We start from the raw sequence: 15,707 nt of genomic DNA, 5'->3' as shown, positions 1-15,707 counted from the left end.
TCTTTGAATTTTGTCAATGTGTTTTATAACTTTTATTAGGAGGAGATTATATTGCATGGCGTGATTTGAGATATTGTTTAGTGCAGAGGAGGCAAGGGTGGTTCTACCTGCGATGCTTAAAAAGTTTGATTTCCAAGATGCCAGTTTCATAGTCATATTATCTATGATAAATTGGTAATCGGAGGGCTTAGGCTTTATATTTGTAATTGGAAAGCCTAGATATTTTCCAAAACTGTTGCTAATATTAATATTGAAGAGTCTAGCTATGGCCTTGGAAGTGTGTTTAGGACAGTTTTTGGAGACAATTATTTTTTATTTGGAAAAATTAATTTTTTTGTCCTGATAAAGTACAGAAGGAAAGAATAGTATTGGGGGATTTCTTGTCAATTTTACACATAAGAGTAAGATCATCCGCATAGAAAAGGTGAGAAAGATAGCAATGTTGGTTATCCATTTTTAGTATTGGGGGATTTCTTGTCAATTTTACACATAAGAGTAAGATCATCCGCATAGAAAAGGTGAGAAAGATAGCAATGTTTGTTACCCATTTTTATAGGAGCCCAAGCTCCAATATTTACATTGTGGTTTATTTGGGTTGATAGCATTTCCATACAGAGGATAAAAATGTACGAACATAGGGGGTCTCCTTGTCTGATTCCCCTGCTAGGGGAGGAAAAAATTACTTTTGCTACCATTTACTAGTACATATATTTTGCTTGTGGTAACACAATTCATAATGAGAGTAGTGATTTTTGGTGAAAATTTGAAATGTCGTAGAATTCTGTAAATGAAGGACCATTCCGGACGGTCAAATGCCTTTTCAAGATCTATTTTGAGGACTATGTGAGCAGTTGAACCTAACTTTTTGTGCATTTTAAGCATTAATTCCTAAATAATAACAGCATTATCACTAGCACGTCTACCTTTTAAAACTTGTTGTCTAACACAAGTCATTTATAATTATGTGGTTATAAATAATCTTATCACGGATAAAATGAGAAATTTTAAATTAAGATGGCCAAAATCAACCTGCCAATGCTGTTTTTTTCTGTGTACATCTTACCCTCTCAAAACCCCACTCGTGAGAAATTACTGGGTTTGTTGTTGTTGTTGTTGTTGAAGAAAAAGAGTTTTTTTTCACTTCCCTTTTACCAAAAAAACTTCGGAAAACTGTCCTCAAGTTGATCAAAACAGTGGAAGATGTCAAGAAGTGCAGACAAAAATTACTTTCTAAAGTAGTGAGTATGACATGAAACAAGAGTTGTAAGTTACATTTTGATACAATTTTTAAGCAGTTAAATCAGATTTGCCCCTTGAGAACTTTGTGAATAGCTTCAACAGCATCAAGCAGCAACCAGTCTGAACCATGTTTTACCAGTAAAGAAACTGATATAGGAAGATTGTCTTGCATCCCCAGAGGTATGCTGACCTGTTTGTTAATCAAACAAATTTTGGACATGTCAGCACATTCATGTTGGATTTCTCTCTCTGTTATTTACATATTCAGTCCAGAATATTAAAGATAAACCTGGCAAAATCCAGATACTCCAGCAATTGATAACAGACTAAAAGCCTTAACACGAAATCCTTCCAATGCACTTGTCTCGCTTCTTAGTTTTGGTGGAGGTCCAGGAACAGTTGGGATTGCAAGTATACCAGAATCCTACACATACAGCAATCAAAAACCACCTTAAAGCAGTGAATCAACAGCTAGTTTTGAAACATACACTATATTTCATTTCCAAATATCGAAAGGTTAATCTTAATGCGGACTTTCCAAAAAGGAATAGAGACGGAGAACTTAGATAATTGGAATAAAATCACTTCCAGGCTATGAAACTTCTGTCCACAAAACTACTCGAATATCCACAAAACATGGACTCATCTATGTGGATGATTAACAAATCAAGCATTAACTTAGTGCAGTCAATTGAACATCAGATGACAAAAGGTCTGAGAGGGTGTGTCTAGTATGAGGTGAGGTATCATAGACTATGAGAAATATTTGACCATCCTTCAAGTTGCGTATCACCTTTAGTTCTGAACCTCATTCATTTAGCAAAGTGAGGCAAATTCTTCTTTAGAAAGAAAATCGTAAACATAAAAGCTGAACTAAATTAGCATAGACTTCTATATCAACATGCAGTCTAAGAATAAAGCATAAGTAATACAGTGGAATACACTTAAACAACAACATATACGGGCGGAGGATGGTTAAGTACCCCAAGGAGAGCAGTGAGAGCTGCTCGAAGCTCAGCCTTCACAGAGTGGCACACATCAATATTTTCATCTGTGGCCTTCAGCGCTTCCCATACGCGTTCTGCTATTCCCGGACCTAAACTAGGTTTGACTGTACTAACCCATTCTCCATGATTCTCCTTGAATTCATACCTGTTATCAAAGTAGCAGAGCAAGGCAACCTCAAGAAGAGCACAAGAAATCTGACATATTGCATGTTATACCACTAAGCTGTTTCATGGATCGTACTAGTCTGTTGGAAGAGGAAGTGAACAAAATAAAGAAAGAAAATGCGCCAACAAAAACTGATGCAGCTTTGTTCATAATTCTGCACCTTTGAAGCAACCGCATGGCAGCTGAGAGAGCTAGCAAGGATGGAATGTAAGATTCATCATTGCCAGTTCCAAGCGTCATGAATTTCTTCAAACTTGGAACATTTCCCTCAATATAATCCCCTACACTCACGTATTTAATCATATGACCTGCATAGGTTAGTCCAATTATTTAAATTGAAACGAGCTTTAGACTCCATTGTCCAACTGACCTTTCTATTAAAAGACATCTCAATCCCCACATCTTCCCAACTATTGGAGGCACTTGCTGTTTTGTTGTAATCACTTCACTCTTTGGACAAAATTATCGATTATACCAAATGATATATGATTCCAAAAGACGAGTTTACGAAGGAAAAGAAAAATAATCTCACAGATAAGGTAATAAATACGACTTACTTCCATATAGCTTCTCCACTGAGTTAACAAGTACTTCAATCAATTGGTTACTCTTGGAATCCAGGAGCTTAAAACAGTCTTCTGCAATGATAATGTTAGTTGGACGCACGGATTTCATTTGGGGAGATTGAAGTAGGACTCTTCCAACTTGCTTTAAGATCAGAGGATCCCTTGCAAACCACCCTGAGAAAGTAGATTAAGTCAGCCTGGACTTGCCAGATCAAATATTTATAGGACTTGTTTCCAGCAAAGCTAAACTTGAGAAGGTAAATTATTAATGTATTAAACAGTAATGCACTGGATTAGCTTCTACACATTGGATGATGGAGGGAATGAGAGGTGGGAAGCACCAACTTCTTTTTCTTATTTGGTGAAAAAGAAAATAATGATAATTCAGGTTTATACCGAAAAAGAACTTTTGAATTTCTCACCCACTGTATCAAAGCTTTGTGCCATAGGTGTGACTCCGGCAGTTGAAACAACTCCATGAGAAGGTCGAATACCATAAATTCCACAATATGATGCAGGAACTCTAACACTTCCTCCAGTGTCAGTCCCTACAATCAATGAACATCTCATTTAAGATATAATTAACCATCAGTTTATGAATTAAGCAAAGCAGTTGTCACAGTATCTATAAAAGTTCACCTAAGGAGAAATCTACAAGCTTTGCACCGACTGCAACTGCAGATCCACTTGAAGACCCTCCAGGTACCCGATCTGGTGAAACAGGATTCAAAGGCGTGCCATAATGAACATTTTCACCATTTATGCTGCCAAAGAAAGACAATAGGTTCACTTGCCTGACAAAAGCTTCTGAATATATTTATTATGATTCTTTGAAATGCAGAAAACAAACATCAGTTTGAAGCGACTATGCAATCGACAACGTTGAGAGAAATCTTCACAGATATGATCTTAAAATTCTTTGTCCAATAGAGGATACAACAACAAGACCAACATTATGCCTCAGTCTTAAACTAGTTGGGTTCGACAATATAAATCCTCTAAATCTATTCTGTGCTATTTGGTTCCAGTTAATTTTACTAGTCATCAATGTCTTTGGGGACAAATCAGGATTCACCAAATCTCACACATATCCCTACATCATGATACAATGTCTAACCAAACTTGAAAGGCTCCCTCAACCACCGGACTAGTGTGAGGCAATAACGACTAACTTTAACCCTAACTAGTTGGTATCACCTCTAAGAAACTTTATTGCTGTTGTGCTATGTTCTTCGTTAGGTCCACGTGGTTTCCAAGAAATTGTAGGTCTATTGAGATAATTTTCCTCCACGTGATTTAAGGTCTATCTCTTCCCTTAACACCTTCAATTATCATGGTGTCACACCTATGAAGTGGAGGATTTAGATGGCCGAGTGATGTTAGGCTAAAAATCCATATTTTTACATGTAAATTGCCTTGCGTTATGCCTTGATCTTATTAACTGTAGTGTGAATAGTTGTGACTCGAGCTTAATTTTGGTATTTATTTGTGTAGGAACCTATCGAAGGTGATATGGAAGGATTGAGCATAAATTGAAGCTAAAATGAAAGAACTTAGAGGAGTATGATTTTTTTGCGTCCAGATTTGAGCCAGGCACAGTTCAAAACGCAAAAGACAACACTACACAGAGTTGGGCGCCCAGCTTTGCGCCAGGCGCGATTCAAAATGCCGAAGCGGGAAACTTTTCCTATTTCGGTTACGATTTGGTAGTTTCGACCCTACATGTATAAAAGGGCTTCTAAACCTATTTTTTAGAGGGAGACATTATTGGAGAGGCAAGAAGGCTACGGGAACACTTGGAAGCAAAGAATATTCACAAGAGTTTTCTCTCTGTTCTTCCTTAATCTGTATTTTAATAATAAAAAAAGGGCAGCCCGGTGCACTAAGCTCCCGCTATGCGCGGGGTCCGGGGAAGGGCTGGACCACAAGGATCTATTTTTTTTGATAAGTAAAAATTTTATTATAACTGGTACCAAGATGGTACATAGAAAAAAGTACAGGACCAGACTACAACTCTTACTTAATTCATACTACATATTTTCTCCTAACAAGTGCAAAAAATCCAAATACTGGGCATCTCATCTAAAGAACTGCTATAACACCAGAAATACAAATTTTTAATACATTTGTTTTTGACTCTAGCAATCTGCAGTCTCTTTCCCTCAAAGCATGATTTATTTCGCTCCAGCCATAATGTCCACATTATGCAGTTGGGAATAGTTTTTCTATATAAGCTTTAAGCTTCTTTTTACTCTCTGGGATTGCCACATTTCCAGCAAGCTACTAATCTTCTGAGGTAGCACCAAAAATATGCCCATTATGTTCGAGAAAAATTCCCAGCATTGTCTTGAAAATTTGCAATGCAAGAAGAGACGCTCAACTGTTTCCTCCTCTGAGTTGCAAAAATAACATCTACTGCACAGAGAAAACCCTCTCCTCTGTAACTTATGCTGAGTTTGGCGGGCATCCCTAACTGCTAGCCAACCAAAAAAGCTGCTCTCATAGGTGCTTTAGTTCTCCAAATCATCTTCCAAGGCCAGTTTAGAGTTCCCTGACTAGTTTGTTGTTGCAACCTTTTGTAATAATTATTCACTGTGAATATATTATCCCTGCTGCCGGACCACAAGGATCTATTGTACGCAGCCTTACCATGCATTTCTGCAAGAGGCTCTGTCCACGGCTCGAACCCGTGACCTCCTGGTCACATGACAACAACTTTACCAGTTACGTTAACGCTCCCCTTCATTAATCTGTATTTTAATGATTTTGATTATTAACATGATTGTTAGCAGGACTATGAATAGCTAATTTGTTATCTAAGGTTCCAGTAGGAGTGGCAAACGGGCGGGTCGGGTTGGATATGGTTCGTGTAAAAAACAGATAATGAAAAAACGGATAAATTATGCGACCCGACCCATATTTAATATGGATAAAAACGGGTTAACAAGCGGATAATATGGTTAACCATATTATCCATGACTTCTTGTATATGATCACTTTTGGGAGAATTCTTAGTCTCCCTAACTTGAGGAACCCCCAATTTGAGGCTTTATAAATGTAAAGTTAGACCCATTTATTATCCATTGGTTACTCATTGGTTATCCATTTTCTAAATGGATAATATGGTTTTTATCCATATTTGACCCGTTTTTAAAAAGTTCATTATCCAACCCCCTTTTTAGTGGATAATATGGGTGGTTAACTGTTTTCTTTTAACCATTTTGCCACCCCTAGGTTCCAGTTATATTTTTATATAATTAAGCTGTTGGATTTCTCTACTTGTTCAACTACGTGTTTGTCGTCGTTGATTGACTGTGCCTATTTAGTGTATATTGCTTGGAAAATGGTACACATTTAAGTAGTTGTTGAACAACATAACTCTTAAAGTATGTGAGAAATCAATACAGAGGGTTTAAAGATGGGACTAGAAATAACGAAACCTTGGTGTGATCTTAGTGAGCGATGAACTAGTGCCAGCTAGTGTAGTTCGAGAGAATATGTCTAGTAAATTCTGGTTGTTGCTCAAAAGATAATTATGACACCTGAAGTGCTCACGATCGATAGGGAATACTTCAGCGAATTTATAGGAAACGTAGCGGGGAAGATTCCGATGATTGGGGAAATCATAACCGTAGACCTCTCCTTAATCTTATCTCTAACCCTTAGTATCTTTAGTTGTTAATTTATTATTTTAATTTGTTAATTAATTAGTTAGACAGAGAATATTGATATTTACATCTTAAAAATTATTTTAGCTTGTCTTCTTAGTGATACTTACCAGTTATAACAAAATCTTAGTTCTCTGTGTGATTCAACTCCGGACTCTTAGATCGGATCATATTTGCAACGACCGCTTAGTCCTTTTATAAGGCATAGTTGGGCGTGATCAATAAGCAAGATATGACCCAACCATTTTAGACAACTTTCTCAACGTTTCCTCCAAATGTGCTACTTGCACATATTGTTAGATGTGATCATTTCTAATTTTGTCTAATCTTATATTACCGCAGATGCATTTCTATAAACTCATCTCGTAGAAATGGTGGACCTTAGAGACCAACATTCGATCTCACGTAGTGTTTCTGGTCTGACACATTCTGTAAAACTTGTCATTCACTTCGGTACATATCCTCTTATCACATAATATCCCCGTGGCAGATGGAAGCAGATGTAGGAATAATTTTCTAAAGGCAAAATACCTTAAAACCCTCCTAAACTTGACACGGACTATTACTTACAGCCTTAAACTATTCGTGGTCTTAATTACCCTCCTCAACTTGGCCTTTTGAGAGCCATTACCCCCATGGACGCTGATGTGGCAAAGAGCGTGGTTGCACTCGTCTGCCACGTGGATTTTTCTTGTATATGTGGCATTATTTTTGAAAAATAAAATATATTTTTACCTTTTAAAGCATGTTTTTTTCGAATACAATTTATAATAAAACTTGGATATAACTACATTATTTAGGCTAAATTTTTTTATTTGGCAAAAAATAATAAAATTTTAGTTAATTTTTTTTCAATTTAACCTGAAAATAAAGATTTATACAATTGAAATAAATTGTCAAGCCATCAAAAAGTTATAAAAAATGCATAGTTTGAAATTAATTATTTTGGCTATAATTTTTTATCTAGCTCTAAATTATGGTGCTCCAAAAATATCTTTTTTTTTTTTACAGATTTTACTTGAAAAAGTAAAAATACGCAGTTGAAATAAATAGTCATTGCATCAAAAGAAGAAATTAAAAGGGTGTACAACTTCTTCAATAGTGTATTTTTATTTCTTCAATAGCTATTTTTATAGAGTACACTCTTTTTATAGTTGAAGAAATATACACAGTTGAAGAAATAAAAATACACAGTTGAAGAAATTGTACACCTTTTTAATTTCTTCTTTTGATGCAATGACTATCTATTTCAACTGTGTATTTTTACTTTTTCAGGTAAAATCTGTAAAAAAAATATATTTTTAGAGCACCATAATTTAGAGCTATATAAAAAATTATAGCCAAAATAATTAATTTCAAACTATGTATTTTTTATAACTTTTTAGATGCCTTGACAATTTATTTCAATTGTATAAATCTTTATTTTCAGGTCAAATTAAAAAAAAAATATTAACTAAAACTTTATTATTTTTAGCCAAATAAAATAATTTAGCCTAAATAATATAGTTCTATCCAAGTTTTATTATGAATTGTATTCAAAAAAATTTATCTAAAGAAGTAACATACTTAAAAAAGGTAAAAATATATTTTATTTTTCAAAAAGATGCCACATATACAGGAAAAATCCACGTGGCAGGCGAGTGCACCCACACTATTTGCCACATCAGCGTCCAGGGGAGTAATGGCTCTCAAAAGGCCAAGTTGAGGGGGTAATTAAAACCACGAATACTTTAAGGCTGTAAGTAATAATCCGTGACAAGTTTAGGGGGGTTTTAAGGTATTTTGCCTTTTCTAAACAAGATAAAAGTGGAGTGATAAGAGTTATAGTTACAATAACAGTCCAGGAAACAATACTGTAGTACTGAGTGATCATATTTCCGTGGAATCATGAACTTTTTGATTTCTACTACAGATTTTTCAGTAGTGTTAAGCAGAAATTTCCATCTAGTGTTTGCCAAGTAAATTAGGTTCTTAAAAGACTCAGCAAGCTAGCAATGGGAGCAGTATTATATGAACACGCAGAATTTTTCTCTTCCCAGGTATGCTGCCACATGTGCCTTGGTCAGACACAACATTTTTCTTGGGCAGGTAATTTTCTCAATTTCAACCTTTTCGTTATGTCTCAATTTGATTGATTAACTTTTCTAGTCTTTTAAGAAAAGACAATTACCTTAACTTTTTATCTTCCTTTCAAAAGACAAGGAAAAAGAATTAGATAAAAATTTCATTAATAAAGAAACACCAGAAGGAAGGAAGTAAAAGAAATCTTTTAAAGTATAACCTGTAAGCCATTTCATCCATGACAGTTTTACCAATACAAGTAGCACCAGCCTTCAAAAGAGTGAGCACAGTTGTTGCAGTAGATGTTGCCGCAGAATGGGTCTTGGCCCAGTCTGGATTTCCAAAACCAGTGATATGTCCTTCCACATCAAATCTAATACAGTAGTATCACATTATTACCAATAACGGAGAGCTAAATTTCTTGATTCACTATCCACAGAAGAAATTGGAACACTTACATGTCTTTCACGGCAAAGGTTAAGCCATTCAAGGGGACTTGCTCTGAAGAAGAGCAAATTGGTTGCAGTGTGAATTTCTCAATGAGAGCTCCATATTCACATGTCTCCATCCTCTCCACTGAAATCCCTAACAGAGGACTTACAGGATTCCTTTTAACTTTTCAGACAAACACATGCTTTCATTCCATTGGCCAATCTTCTTGATTTTTTTTTATCTAAGAGGTTTTCTTTGCTATCGAGTGTCAATAAATGTGCCATTTACAATTATACCCTTCACATCAATGCTTTCAATTTAGGAAAAATCTTGCTTTATACCCATTAATCTCAAACTATTTATCCTTTAATACTCAAGCCTAAACTATTTACTTTTTCTACCTATGCGTCTCAGACTATCTACCCAGCCCACCCATTAGCTATTTTCCTTCGCATTTGAAGTACAGAATGTTAAAACATCCAGCTTCATTTTTGCAAGGTTACTTAGTAGCTAATACAATCTGATAACTAAATAATTTGGTCTTTCTTCATTTTAAGTAGCATATATGATTACCAAATATATTGAGTTTACTAGATCTGATTTTTGTGTGTGTATGAAGATCCACCATTGTTGAGCTTGAAACTCTTGAATTTGAAATTTTAATTTGAAGATTTTTTTTTTTTTTTCGATGTGGGTGCTATAAAATATTGCTTATAGCACCTTCGAGTAAACTTCACCGATCTAAATGTTTATGTGTATTTGAATATCCACCATTGTTGGGCTTGAAACTCTTGAATTTAAAATTTTTATTTTGAAGATTTCTCGTTTGATTAAAAGTGGGTGTTATTAAATATTTCTTATAATACCTTTTAGAAGTTCATACTGAAATTTGATCGCAGTTGGAGCTGATTTGAGGTGATTGAGATCGAATTTTTCAGCTGAAAATCGAAGAACACAGTTACCAAATAGTATACCGCTATGGTATATAATATGATGTAGGAGTATACAGCTATAATGCAATAGTATATTATTATAGCAGACAATATACTGTAACGATATACTATAATAATCGAAGAAGAATATAGTTACCTAATAATAGTATATCGTTACGGTATACAATATACTGTAGGAGTATATAGCTATGTTGTAACAGTATAGTGTTATTGTATACAATATACTATAATGGTATACTATAATAATATGCAATATACTGCAACAGTATGCTATAAAAGTATACAATATAATATAACAGTATACAATATACCATAATAGTATACTTTAACTGCTATTTGTTGAAGCATCTAGGTGCTATTGTGCAAAGCTAAAGTTATGGTTATAGTACTATTACAGTATTATAGTATACAATATAATATAACAGTATACCATAATAAATAAGTTATTTTTAAATTTTTCCAACTAGGTCCTTGAAAATATTTTCTTAAATGAATTTTGTTGATGGAGTTTCATGAAAAGATATTCATTGTATAAGAAGTAGGTGTCGGAAGACATAAAACAGTAATATGAAAAAAAGGAAACTAAAAAAAATTGAATGAAATTAGAAAAGGAACGCGAAATTAAAAAAAACAACAAAAGGAACGAAAAATAAAAATAAAAAAAGAAAAGAAACGAGACAAATTGAGTATAAAACTAGAATATGGTGAATAAAATAAAGAATAATATGATTATGGAAACAAAATATGAACCGAAAAAAAAGAATAAACAATAAAGAAAAAATAAATAAAAATGAGAAGAAATAAACGGAGAAAAGAAAAAATGAGAGAAAAAAGGAAGAAACAATTACCCACAAAAACTGCAATAGATAGGAAGAGTAATTAGTTTGGTGGATAGAGAAACCATTGGGTAGGCAAAAGTAATTAGTTTAGTTTTTGTGAATAAAGCTATAAAACTCCCTTCAATTTAGGGGCTTGGACAGAAATACCCACCCAGTACAAAAGTATTCCACCATGTCGCCCCCAAAATCTTAAATTACCTGACGTGCCCCAAAATCTAAGAAAAGCTTAAAAAGTGGAAAGCCTCAAATCAATTGTAACGTGGGAATAGTCCACAACTATCATATTGGGTTTTTTAGGGGAACTTTCATAAATAACTATTGTTTGGAGGCTTGTTGGATATAGCTATAATTAAGCTACTTACATCCAGTAGCTACTAATTGCTTGTCATGGGATGTATGTCGTTGTATTCAATTCGATTATATATATTGTATTTAATTCAAATGCATTCGTTCTTATATATTTTACATTGTATTCAATTTCACTTATTAAATTCAGTTGTATTTAAACAATAAATAAAAAAAATGGTGTATACCACTCTATTCAACTTGGCTATATACAATGTATTCAATTCGGCTATATTCATTTTTAAATTATTTTACATTATATTAAATTTTACTATATTCAATTCGGCTGTATTCTAACAACAAAAATTCAAAAAATACAGGGCTCTCCCACAAATAATAACCTTCGAAATACATAAATAAAGGCAAAAATAAAAATAAAACTGTATTTGCATTGAAAAAATCAAAATACACTCAAATTTGAGTGTATTTATACAAAATATAATGTATTTGTGTCATTGTATGTGACTCAATAGCAAAGAAGAGAAGAAAATTCGCCGGACATGCGTCTTCCGGCCAAGCAAAGCACCACCCTCCATCGTCTCTACACATCACCACCCTCCATCGTCTCCGCAAATCACCACCCTCCATCGTCTCCGCAAATCACAACCATCGAACCAGACCCATCACCACCCACTACTAGATCTGAAATCACGAAGTTGCCACCCACCGCCTGGATCTAAATATAACGTTGTCGGATCTGGATGGCTGCCTTGCTGATGCCAGATCTCAACTTTGACCCGAACCCCCAAAACCACGGCTAGATCGGTTCGAATCTCTCAGTATCAAACCAAAACTTCTGCAAATTTCCAACTGCAGATGTTATACAAAATATTTAGAGCGTTTCTCTTGGAAGTCTAAACAATAGGGTTTGAGATCTCGAAGAACACAAACTCAAAAAGGTATATTCTTGCTTGTACATAATAGAGATGGAGGAATCTGTTGTCGAGGACGAAGAGAGAGTAAAAAAGGAGAGAGAGTTGAGGGAGAAGAGAGAGAGGGTTGGGGGAAAAGTTGAGAGTTTAGTTGTATATATTTGTACTTTGCTATTAAATATAAAAAGTGGCTATAAATAATACTCCCCACGTTTTAATTTATATGAACTTATTTTCTTTTTAATCCGTGCCAAAAAGAATGACCACTTTCCTTATTTGAAAATAATTTACTTTTATACAATGATTTATAGCCACACAAAATATATGTGCCTCATTTTATACTATAAGTTCAAAAGTCTTCTCTCTTTTCTTAAACTTCGTGCCCAATCAAATGTGTTCACATAAATTAAAATGAAGGAAGTAATATTTTAAAATATTTTGATTTATAATAAATATGGCGCATCATTTAGCTATTACATGTAAAATTTCCTTTTTTTTCCTTCCTTCAATACCTTTATAACTTTACTAATTTAAATCTTATTGAACTTTTGTGAATTTCTTGATAAATTTCAAGAACATGGATTCTTCTTCTTCTCTTTTTTTTTTTCCTTTTTCTTTTAGGCCTAATTCATATTATTAAAACCACCTCTCATCATTTTTAATTTCTCTCTCAAAACACGTGCATTTTTCCATTCCTCTTCGTAGCCATAAAATTTGTGTTCAATTTATTTTGGATCTTGCCCATAATCTTAATTTCTCATTGGTTTACTTTTTAATACCTTTTCTAGTTGGTCTTTACTTTCTTTCTTTCTTTCTTTCTTTCTTTATTTTTAATACTTTTTTTCTTTGTTATAATATAGATAAGGTATATTAAACTAAAAAAAAAATTCTCTGCAACATCCAGCGAACAAGACAAAAAAAAAGTTGACTATCATTATTATTAATTTTCGGAATCTTACTCACTCAATAAACAAAAAATAAGCATTGGGTTATAATATACTAGTGGGAGCAGTATGTCGATATGCTTTTGAATTTGGTAAATTTAATCATTTTTAAGGTTTTTTTAGAACCAAAAGAAAAATTTAGAACCAGAATAAATTTACTTAGTGAAACTAGTTTATTTATTTTAACTTTACTAAAAAATTTCTGAATTTTGTACTAATAAATTTTTAACATAAATAATTTGAAAAATATAAAAAAATATTTCAAGATCACTGAACAAGTTGTTTGAAGACAAGCAATTTAGAGGATTTGGAATGTCAAAGTGGACTGATCCATTGAACTACCTTGCCTATGCCGATGACACTATTATCTTTGCCTATGCATATCCCTACTCATTACAAAAGATTGTTGATGTTTTGGCTCAATATAAACACACTTTTGGACAGTTGATAAACAAGGCAAAGAGCTCATACTATATGCATGTTGATGTAGCTGGGGCACCGATGAACACAATAGGGAATATCACTGGATTCTCAAAGGGTGAATTCCCTTTTACTTACCTTGGTTGCCCAATATTTTATACAAGAAGAAGGAAGTATTATTACCATGATTTGATCCAGAAAGTGAAGGCAAAGTTATACTATTGAAAGGGGAAGCTACTGTCCAATAGGGGAAAAAGCTACTCTTATCTCTAGCGTATTGCAAAGCATGTCTACCCACATTCTTTCAGTGCTTGATCCACCCAACAATGTTCTTGAACATTTACATAAAACTTTTGCAATGTTCTTCTGGAGCAATAAGGAAAAGGGGAGAAGCAGGCATTAGACAAAATGGCAGAATCTATGCCTTCCTAAGGAGGAGGGGGAGTAGGTTTTAGATCATTGGTTGATGTCTCAAAGGCCTTATTTGCTAAGTTGTGGTGAAGATTTAGAATTACCAAGTCATTATGGTCCAATTTCATGTGGAACAAGTATTGCAAAAAAAAATATCTACTGTGGTTCAATTTAGGGGAGGATCACATGTTTGGAGGAAAATGTTGGAGGTAAGAGAAGAAGTTGAGCATGAAATCTTATGGGAAATGAATAGGAGGTCTACTAATGTTTGGCATGAAACTAGACTGGATAGGCCTTGTATCATGTAGTACCTCCAGAATTCTTAATCAATAAAGAATTGCAAGAAGTGGCTGAACTGAGAGATGAGGAAGACTGGAATGAGCAACTTATAGATCAATCTTTCCCACAAGATATTGGTGATCATATTAGACAAAAAAGTGCACTTTGCTAATGGTGATGATTATTGGAATACCCCAAGATGGATGCGAACATCTTCTGATAAGTTTATTGTTAGTAGTGCATGGAGAATTTTGAGACACAGAGAGCCAAGCAATCCTGAACTTGTCAAGTTATGGACCAAGGGATTACCTTTCAAAATTTCTTTCTTTTTATGGAGAATTTGGAAGGGAAAAGTTCCTACTAATGATTTGTGGAGGAGAGGAGGATATATGATAGTATCTAAATGTTGGTGTTGCTTACCACCACATGAAGACTCATTTCAGTATTTGTTTTTGATGAGTGATACTGCCATGAAAGTGTGGGAGACATTCATACAAGTTGCAGGTTCACTGATCAACTTGGTATAAATATATCAAGTCATAAGAGCATGGTGGAATGCAAAGTGTTGTCCTAAGCTAAAACCATTGTTTCGGGCTGCTCCAGCTGTGATTCTTTGAGAGCTTTGGAAGAGAAAGAATACAATGAAGTACAGTGGGGCAGTATCTTGTAATAGGGTGATACATGAAGTAAATAAAACACTATACTATCTTGCAAAGGTGATGTATCCTTGGCTGTTTGGAATCCCTCTATTGTGGCCAGAGATGGTCAGATTTTTTGAGAATTACAAGCCTTATGTAGTAACTAAGAGAGTGACATGGCAATTTTCTTATGAAGGGTGGTTCAAGTGCAATACTGATGGAGCTTCTAGGGGCAATCCAGGTCCTAGATCTTATGGATTCTATGTACGAGATCATGAGGGGAATTTGGTGTTTGCTAAGGCTAAAGAAATAGGAGAGGCAAATAATATAGTAGCTAAAGCTAAAGCTATTTTGGAGGGATTGGTATTTTGTGTGGAGGCAGCTACATCCTTTGATTATAGAGACTGATTCTTTGGTAATAAGGAAGATCATTGATGATAAATGTGAAACTCTATAGTGCACAGGGGAAGAAGTGAGGAAAATTAATGAGAAAAAGAGTACATACAATGTACTCTTTCAGTATGTGCTAAGGGAGGGCAACAATGTTGCTGATTTTTTGGATAACCTAGTTTTCTTTTTTGCAGGTACAATCACATTTAAGTCATTCCATAAGCTTCCATTTGAAGGAAAAATATTGATCAACATGGACAAATCTCAAATTCCTAATCTTAGGATTAGGATTGCCAAGAAAAAACATCCTGATTGATGAGTACATTGTGCTATGTACTGCCTGAACCTATCTCTTATTTGTATTTCTGGATATTGTTGAATAACTTCCCAGTGGTATTAGCATGTCACCATGCCCAATATAAGGGTGGTTTAGCAATACTCATAATGGTTTTTACATCAAAGTCTTTGTCAGGAAGC

General features: G+C 34.3%; 1 protein-coding gene across 1 annotated transcript; it reads right to left on the bottom strand.

Annotated features, from left to right (window-relative positions):
- Positions 1-1,211: 1,211 nt before the first annotated feature.
- Positions 1,212-9,358, bottom strand: LOC104249984 (amidase 1). Its single transcript, XM_070160111.1, has 9 exons — positions 9,166-9,358; positions 8,928-9,080; positions 3,618-3,742; positions 3,401-3,526; positions 2,970-3,152; positions 2,573-2,720; positions 2,223-2,391; positions 1,529-1,663; positions 1,212-1,429 (listed from the first exon to the last, which is right to left on the bottom strand). The coding sequence occupies exons 1-9, from the start codon at positions 9,273-9,275 to the stop codon at positions 1,301-1,303; spliced, it is 1,278 nt and encodes a 425-aa protein (XP_070016212.1). The 5' UTR covers positions 9,276-9,358; the 3' UTR covers positions 1,212-1,300.
- Positions 9,359-15,707: the final 6,349 nt, after the last annotated feature.

The sequence above is a fragment of the Nicotiana sylvestris genome, chromosome 10, assembly GCF_000393655.2.
Source record: "Nicotiana sylvestris chromosome 10, ASM39365v2, whole genome shotgun sequence".
In the NCBI taxonomy this organism is placed as follows: Eukaryota; Viridiplantae; Streptophyta; class Magnoliopsida; order Solanales; family Solanaceae; genus Nicotiana; species Nicotiana sylvestris.
Note: the sequence above shows the minus strand (reverse complement) of the source record. Positions and strands in the feature narration are given on the sequence as shown.

Bases quoted from the DNA above. Each gene is read 5' to 3' on its own strand.
- LOC104249984 (XM_070160111.1), bottom strand. From the start codon at position 9,275: ATGGAGACATGTGAATATGGAGCTCTCATTGAGAAATTCACACTGCAA. The intron at 9,081-9,165 runs GTAAGTGTTCCA...CTACTGTATTAG, and splicing joins ACCTTTGCCGTGAAAGACAT to ATTTGATGTGGAAGGACATA. The intron at 2,392-2,572 runs GTGCAGAATTAT...CTTTGATAACAG, and splicing joins GCCATGCGGTTGCTTCAAAG to GTATGAATTCAAGGAGAATC.